Genomic DNA, 8,629 nt, shown 5'->3' with positions numbered 1-8,629 from the left:
ACAGACCCCCACTGCCCAGCACCATCCCCAGAGACCCAGCGCCCCCGACTGCCTGCCCCCCAGCCACACTCACCGGCCTGCTGGGCGGGGGCTATTTGCCTTGCCTGGGCTGAGCCAGCATCACAGCTGAGGTTGGTGGAGGAATCAGAGTGGTAGGGGGCCTGCCCCCCTCATAGCCCCCTTGCCTGGGGCCCAGACGAGCCCTCCCCACCATGCTGGCCGAGATGACCCGGCCCCTGCACTGGTCCCAGGCGGCTCAGCCCTGGGAGGTGGCGGGCTGAGCAAGACGAGCTGGAGTAGTTCCCTCCCCCTCCCTGCTGGGGAGGCGTGGTCAGGCAGCTCTGGCACCGCCCCCCCCACAACTCCCATTGGCTGGGGTTCCTGGCCAATGGGCTGGGAACCGGGTCAGCTCTGGCAGGGGGGAGGGAAGCAGCGTGCAGAGTTGCCCTGCGTCGACTCTCCCTTGCATGCAGGGACGCTGGGAGCTGCCCCCGAGGTGAGAGCACCCCACGCCACAGCCCAACCCACCCTGCTCCCTGTCCCCCAACTGCCCCCACCCCTTGTCCAACCTCCCGGCCCCTCTAACCATGAGGCTCAGACTCCTAGCAGCGTCTGGCTCAGCATGGAGTCCTACATGCTGCCCCGCGGGAGCATGCAGCCCCGCCTCCCACAGCTCTGACTGCCCTGCATTAGGGTGTGCCTCGGCACACCCGGCACACCCTGTGCGCACGCCTATGATCCTTACCTGCTTCACATGTCGATCTCCCCTCCGAGAATTCTCCCAATGAGACCAGACCTACTCTCCCAGAGCGACAGTTGCATCCTCCATCCACAACTGGAGAAACTTCACCTGACAGCCTGGCTCCTCCTAGTTTCCAATTGCACGAACTAGCCAGTTCGGAGCAAGTCAGACATGTGTTATTACACAGTAGATGCGACTCCACCTGCAATACTTACCTCCAAAAGTGGAAATGATTCTCCATGTGGTGCTTACAGAAAACCCTTACACCCTGCACCACACCCCTTCCCGATATCCTAGACTACATTTTAGAACTCAAAAACAAAAATCTATCGCTCAGCTCCATCAGAGTTCATCTCGTGGCAATCAACGCCTTCCACGAGAAACTGGATGGCTCCTCTGTCTTCACAAACCCTAATACAAAATGCTTCCCTACCGGACTCCAAAACCTCTACCCTGAAGTCCACCCCCCCCACACACACACACCAACCTGGAATTTGAATCTCATCCTTTGAGGCCTCATGAGACCTCCCTTTGAACCAATAGCCACCTCCTCCTTACTCCACATGTCCATGAAGGTTGCATTCCTCGTGGCCATCATGTCAGCCAGATGGGGCAGGGAAATAAGTGCACTGATGGCCAACCCCCTGTACACTAATTTCTTTAAGGACAAGATCATGATGCAACCCCACCCTAAATTTCTGCTAAAGGTGGTGTCCTCTTTGCATCTTAACCAAACGATACACTTTCCTACTTTTTACCCCAAACCCCACAAAAACCCACAGAAAGCGGCACTTCATACCCTCGCTGTTAGAAGGGTGATTACCTTCTACTTGGACAGAACAAAATCATTTAGTAAAACACCCCTAGACTCTTCATATTTACTGCAAAACGCTCCAAAGGAGCTGCTATTTCACAACAGCGCTCTCCAAGTGGATCTCCAACTGTATTAGGTCCTGCTACCAGATCCACAATGTTGAACCTCCTGATGGCATCAGAACTCATTCCACTTGAGCTATGTCAACATCGGTAGCGTTCCTACACAATGTACCCATTATTGACATATGGAAAGCTGCTAGACCATACATTTGCCAAACACTACACCATCACACAAGAGGCCAGAGCGGACATTATAGTAGGTCATACAGTACTGTCTGCCACTGCCCAACCCACAACTCTAAAGTCCCCCCAACCATAGCGGATACTGCTATACATTCAGCTGAAGTGGAGCACCCAAGGACACCACTTGAAGAAGTAGAGGTTACTCACCCTGTGCAGTAACTGAGGTTCTTCGAGATGTGTTTCCCTGTGGGTGCTCCACTACCCACCCTCCTCCCCTCTACTCTGGAGTTCGACTTAAAGGACTCTATGGTGGAGACGGTACTGAGGGGATCGGAACGCACACACGCCAAAGACTCCAATACTGCCGTGAGACACCCGACCAGGCACTGCTACCAAAGATATCCGATCAACGGCATTGGGATGCACCAACACCTGAAGTGGAGCACCCACAGGGACACATATATCAAATAAACCTCAGTTACTGCACAGGGTAAGTAACCTTCTCTTTTAAAACAACCCACAAACATTTAAATACAAAAACAAGAAGTCTGCTGGTGGGATGGAATTTAATATGAATGTGACTTTTAAACAAACTATCTAGTAAATAATGATGGGACTCACAAAACCGTATAATCTACCCAAAGTAGTGAAATCATTTCTATTTATAATCTCTTCATTCTGTTAATAAACTACTCTAAACATATGGAGCGCAAACAAAACAGATGGGGGATTTCCCACCACTGGTTTCTTTCTTATAATGATGGTTATTTTCAATTCACAAAACTCTCAGCTGTCATCTCTCATTTATTTTCTCAGCAAATTTCGGTTTGGGTTACATTGCTACTAGCTCTGGTGCATTTCTTTACTCATGATTCCCACTCTCACTGCCTGTGCATGGAGCAGCCAACCAAGATTCGTGCCTATAATAGCCCCCCTCCCCCTTTGCATTATTCTCTCTAACAATGCCTGAACGTTTGGTGGTTCGCATTTGGGTTGGAGCATGATAAGAAATGTATCGAAGGAAACATATTATTCGTTTTGTTATTCGCTTTCAAGCTTCCTCCTTTTCTCAGTCTCGTCCGTTTGGGGGCGGGGAAGCTATTCGGGATAGAAGGCGCTCCCCCCCCCGCCCTCAATGTTTAATCCTCTCTATTAATAATGGATTTTTTAAACCTATAAAGCCATCCCAGCACAGCCCCTTTGAAAGAATCGCTGTCTCCAGTCTCGGCCAGCCAGCGAGCCGTCCCTTATTTGCTGCTCAGACCGCTCCCGCCCTTTGTCCCTCCTCTCCCTCCCCCGCCCCCGTGTACTACTCGATGCAGTGGGAACCCAGCCAGCTCCGCTCCGCGCGCTGCACACACACCAAGGGCGAGGAAATTGCCTTGCAATAAACAATAGCCTCCTGTCGCTGCACCGCCAGCGCCTCCTGCCGAGGTCAGCCCCTCGGGAGCTGTCCAGCCCCGCCGGGAGCGCGCCGCTCCGCAGCGGCAGCCAGAGGGGCGGCTCTGTGTGCAGCCTGGCTTGCGGAGCTCCGCCGCCTCCGCCCAGCCAGGCGCTGTCCCTCCCCCGGGGTGCTGAGCCGGAGCGCCGGGGGCCACCCTGGGGCATGGGAAGGGAAGGCGGCAGCGAGCCCCGTCCTCGCCCCGTGCCCCGCCTCGGCGGGCCTGTCTGCTGACCCGGCGGACCCGGCCATGGAAGAGGAGCTGAAGTGCCCGGTGTGCGGCTCGCTGTTCCGGGAGCCCATCATCCTGCCCTGCTCCCACAACGTCTGTCTGCCCTGCGCCCGCACCATCGCCGTGCAGACGCCCGAGCGCGAGCAGCACCTGCCCGCCTTGCTGCAGCCCCGAGCCCCGGCGGCGGCGGCAACCGCGGGGGCGGCGGGGCCCGGGCCGGCGGCGGGCTCGGAGGCTGAGTGCGCCGCGGGAGGCGGCGGCGGGGAGCACGCGGACAAGCTGAGCCTGCACAGCGAGAGCGACAGCGGCTACGGCTCCTACACCCCCAGCCTCAAGTCCCCCAACGGGGTGCGGGTGCTGCCGCTGGGGCCGGCCCCGGCCGGCTCCTCTTCGGCGGCTCTTCCCCGCGGGGCGGGCCCCAGCTCGTCCCTCACCTGCCCGCAATGCCACCGCAGCGCCTCCCTGGACCCGCGCGGCCTCCGCGGCTTCCCGCGCAACCGGCTGCTGGAGGCCATAGTGCAGCGCTACCAGCAAGGCCGGGCCGCCGCCAAGTGCCAGCTCTGCGACCGCAGCCCGCCCGAGGCGGCCACCGTGGCGTGCGAGCAGTGCGAGGTGCTGTACTGCGCCGCCTGCCAGCTCAAGTGCCACCCGACCCGGGGGCCCTTCGCCAAGCACCGCCTGCTGCCCCCGCCCAGCCTCCCGGGCGGGCCCGGCAAGGCGGCGGGGGGCGCCCGCAAGTTGCCCACCTGCGCCGATCACGAGCTGGAGAACTACAGCATGTACTGCGTGAGCTGCGGCACCCCCGTCTGCTACCAGTGCCTGGAGGAGGGCAAGCACGGCCAGCACGAGGTGAAAGCCCTAGGGGCTATGTGGAAACAGCACAAGGTAAGCCCAGGGGCGTAGGGATGCACCCCTGACCCAAGCAGCACGGCCCTGCCTTCATAGCCAGGGGGGAGGTCTCTGATCATTAGCTCCACTCACCTCTTCTCCAGTGCCCTCCAGCCAGGGCCGGCTCTGGCTTTTTTGCTGCCCCAGGCAAAAAAGCCTCTTGTCGCCCCCTGGCGGGGAGTGTGGCAGGGAAGGGCCCGAGCCCGGCAGCCGCCTGCTCTCCCCAGCAGGGGAGGGCCGGGGGAGGGCAGCCCCACTCCAGGTGCCGCCCCAAGCACATGCTTGGTAGGCTGGTGCCTGGAGCGGGCCCTGCCTCCAGCTCGGGACCTCCAAGCACTTTCCACAGACTGGGGCTCTGTTTTGGCTTTTGCAACCCTCCTCTGCGCCAAGATCATGCTGAGGTGGGAGGAGACAAAGGTGGCTCTCAGCTACCTTTACTCCTCCCCCATTCCTGGAGCAGGCAGGGGGTTGAACTGGCCCTTTGCTCAAATTAGAGCAGCCCCAGGACTGCTGCAATTTATGCTGTCTAGAAGAGTCCCCTACACAACGTTGGTCCTGGAAAGCCCCCAGCACACCCCTGAGACATTCCCAGAATGTCTCCTCCCAACTCCAGCCAGCCCCAACACACCTTCTGTGCAAGGGATGTGGGGGGGGGGCTGATATAAAGCTGGCTACACCAGATATACCCCACCCAAGATTCCCCTGTATTGGAGCAATCCTGTTACCCCTTCAGGGCAGCCGTACAGTCACTTCATGCCACCAGAGTAACACAATGTATCTTTAATGGGGCCAAGGATCTAGCCCCACAATGAGGAAGAAGTATTCTATGTCAGTGACAGTTCTTGTTGAGGGGGGTGAGATAAGAGGGCGATTCTGGGTGACGCGCCCTAGTGTCTTGATGTTTATCTGAACATTAAGGCTACTTCATTTCCATAATTCTCTGATAGCCTTCAGCTCTCCTTTCCCTTCACGCAACTCTCCAATAGGCCCCTGGTCCTTCCTCCCTTCTTGTTGACCCTCCATTAGACCCTGGGCAGCATGTTCACTTCTCATGACCTTCCAATAACTCAAATGCTCCCTCTCTGTGATCTTGTATTAGGCCGTAACTTCTCGACTTCCAAATCTCAAACCAAATCCGGTTTCTTCCCAATCCAAATGAAATTAGAGAGGCAGACAGTTGTTGGGCCTTCCATAGCATCTTTATCTGTCACTTTGCTATAAACGTGTCAGTGACGGAAGGTTGCTTGGGACCCACTGGAGGGCTGCAGAGAGGGAAGGTGTGTAGAGGTTTATTTGCAAGTCATGCTCGGGCCTTTTAGAGGGCTGTGTGGTGGCTGCGATCCACAGTAATGATGGTAGTTAAGGATGGAGAAGGTGAGGGTCTTATCCACATTAATCCAAAAACTAGTGATGGTAGTGTTTGGTTAAGGAAGGCTTGGCCAGTTCAGAGATTGCTACAGTCTGGTTCACTCATCCCTAGTATTGGTACTCATTATAATTTGAACCATTCAGGGAACTTGTCTGGAGGCTTTGGGAGATAGTACTTTCACATAAGAGGGGGTTTGCTGATATTTGTGTGCAAGATGGAGCTGCTGGTCATGCAATCTTCTTATATAAAAAGCTGGCGTTGTTTCATATACTTTTTGGATAGAGACCAAGAGATGATTATTTTAAAATTGATTTGAAGCTTGTCAGTCTTGCCAGGAAGCCTGGACACTGACTCGATTAAGAATTAATGATTAATATTTTACATGTATAGAGTGCTTGTCATCCTCAGCACATCACAATTATCCATACAGCAGCACTGAGGAGGGTCCCTCCCTCATGAAGGAAGAGCACCCAACTGCCACATTCCTTCAGGTGGGGCAGCTTGCTTCCTTCTGTTGGCTACTGCAGAGGAAAGGCTTGCCTCCTCCCTATTCCCTTTGGTATGATTAGCACCTTTGGGGGGGTAATGAGAGGGTCTGTGATCATTTTTGGCTACTGCATAGGGGTAAAAAATGGATCACTTCTCGTGCCCTGATCCCTGGCTCCCCACACAGTAATGCTGACATAGAACACACAGGGCTTCAATTTGTAAAGACTCATGAAAAGATCCCACATGGCATCAGCTGTACAGAACTCTGTTTATTGATCAGAAGAATGCATGAGTGAATCAGCCCTGATAGTACTTCAATTTGTGTTTCAACAGAGTTAAGGTATTTCCAGCTAAGGACTTACTTAGACCACTAAACCATCTCCTGAATAACTTGATTTTTTTGTGTTCAGGAGTTAAATTCACTTGACTCATAAGCTCCAGGTCATGAATTCACAGCTTTTGCCATTTATGCTAATTGCAGAATCTGATTTTGGGTGGAAAGTCTTCATTAGGGAGTCTACTGAACCCCTGATGAACAATGATTGATTTCAATATGCAGAAGTGGTTAGTGTTTTGTAGATTGTGAAGCCAGTTTGTGTTCAACTAGAGTCTACTTGTGTTACAACTGATTAACGCCTTTTGAAATGGTGTGATAAACTGTGGTGCTGATCAAGATACATTGTAAATCATTTTTCATTCTTACAAACTTTGTCAGAGGAATGAACTAAATTCTGTTGTTTTGTGTTTTCACTGCATTTTTCCTCCTGAGAGTGTGTTCTCACAGAATGTGATTTTCCCTTGTTATATATAGTTTGAATGTTATGATAAAGGTTCTAAAGGGAACAGTAAAATAACCTAAAATTAACTAATTTTTGTGACAGTAGTAATCTTTTCATGTCTTGTAAGTTTTAATTATCCTAGAACAATATACTTGGCAGGAAATAAAAATATTGAAACTGCCAACAGGAGCCAGTCTAACCCCTCGTTTCATGTTTATTTTCAGATAGTTGGATTTTGGAATTGAATATTTGTAGTTGGACCTAAGTAAGTTTTCAGATGCAGTAATTTACACTTACTGCCTCCTGGGTCCTGTAACTTTGGCCAACCATAAATTAAAGTGTTGTATTTAGAATTATATGGCAAATTTAATTGTTTGTACATGTTATTGCTAGATAGTCTAGCTCATCCGCCATGAGCATTTTGTAGTCATATTAGTTTAATAAAGATACTTTCCCCTAAAATGTATATAGGAATCTGCCATAAGTAAATTATTTTGCAGAAGTTAGAAATTATGTAATATACGAACACAGAGCCAGCTCCTGAGTTGGTATAAATCAGTGGAGGCTCATTGATTTATATCAGCTGAGGTTCTGGTGGGAAGGCTTTAAAGGGATTGATCAAAATTGTGTTCTCCTATTTTTGGAGGGAAGGATATTGTACTTTGTGTATGTACAGCACCTAGTATGATGGAGCCATGATCACATTTGGGATCTCTAGGCTCTACTGTAATACAAAAATATTAATAACATTACTGACGATAGATTTAAATTTGTGGGCCCTTTGACTCACAGGTATGAAGAAGCACGGTGAACAAGCCTCAGTTCTGCAACTTCTGTTGAGTCCTGCCATGTAGATCAAAAATATAACTATTGTGCATGTGTGATCTTGTAGTAGAGCCGACATCAGGAACTTTAATTGGACAGGTGTTTGTTTAGGACATTGATGCATAGGGAGATGAGCAAGTAGTTGAGGGAAAATATTGGAGTAAGGATGCATCTTTAGAAGGTAGACCAGAATTGCCCCAAACCCCTATCCTCAGGAGCGCCGCCAGCTTTTCTGCCACCCTAGGCGACGGAAGGTCCTGCTCCAAAATGCCGCCCCCCCCCCCAGGGGCAGCGGAAGGTCCCGCCGCCGAAATACCGCTGCGGTCACCTCCCCCAAAATTGTAGCGCCCTAGGCAACTGCCTAGGTCGCCTAATGGGTTGCGCCAGCCCTGCCTACCCTCCATTCCCAGAAACTTGGAAGCTCTTTAAGAATTCAGAGCCTGGATCATATGATGTAATCAGTAGTTAATCTGCTATGATGATAGATGGAGAAAAAGAAAGGTAAATGAGCAATGAACTCTTCATTTGAAAAAGAATGATAGAATTATCTGTCTCATTTTCTAAAATCAGGGAAGACATCAGTCTTCTATGCCTAGCTAGATTTGATTACTTGTCCTCCTTGTTATCTGTCTGTTATTGTATTTGATAAGAATATAACCTTTTTACCCATCTACAGAATCCTTATTTCATTGCTGGACCCAGATATTAAAATTAAGTTCAATGTGGATAGAACAACATTTGTCAGGAATTATTAATTGTCATGGTTAATGGAGCTTGTAACTTGCAGTTCAGCTTCAAGCAAATC

At 51.3% G+C, this 8,629-nt stretch overlaps 1 protein-coding gene across 5 annotated transcripts in view; it reads left to right on the top strand.

Annotated features, from left to right (window-relative positions):
• The first annotated feature begins 3,214 nt into the window (after positions 1-3,214).
• The window catches only part of TRIM67 (tripartite motif containing 67), a 48,673-nt gene continuing 43,258 nt past the window's right edge, over positions 3,215-8,629 (top strand). For 4 of the 5 annotated variants that reach the window (XM_042848332.2, XM_042848331.2, XM_005291245.4 and 1 more), the window contains exon 1: positions 3,341-4,359. In XM_042848332.2, coding sequence (XP_042704266.1) covers positions 3,493-4,359 — 867 coding nt within the window. In that variant the 5' untranslated portion in view covers positions 3,341-3,492. Of the gene's footprint in view, positions 4,360-8,629 lie in introns of all 5 variants that reach the window. The other variant, XM_042848330.2, reaches the window with a different exon arrangement.

Source organism: Chrysemys picta, chromosome 3 (genome assembly GCF_011386835.1).
Source record: "Chrysemys picta bellii isolate R12L10 chromosome 3, ASM1138683v2, whole genome shotgun sequence".
In the NCBI taxonomy this organism is placed as follows: domain Eukaryota; kingdom Metazoa; phylum Chordata; order Testudines; family Emydidae; genus Chrysemys; species Chrysemys picta.
The sequence above is the reverse complement of the archived record's forward strand: the minus strand, read 5'-3'. Positions and strand labels throughout refer to the sequence as shown.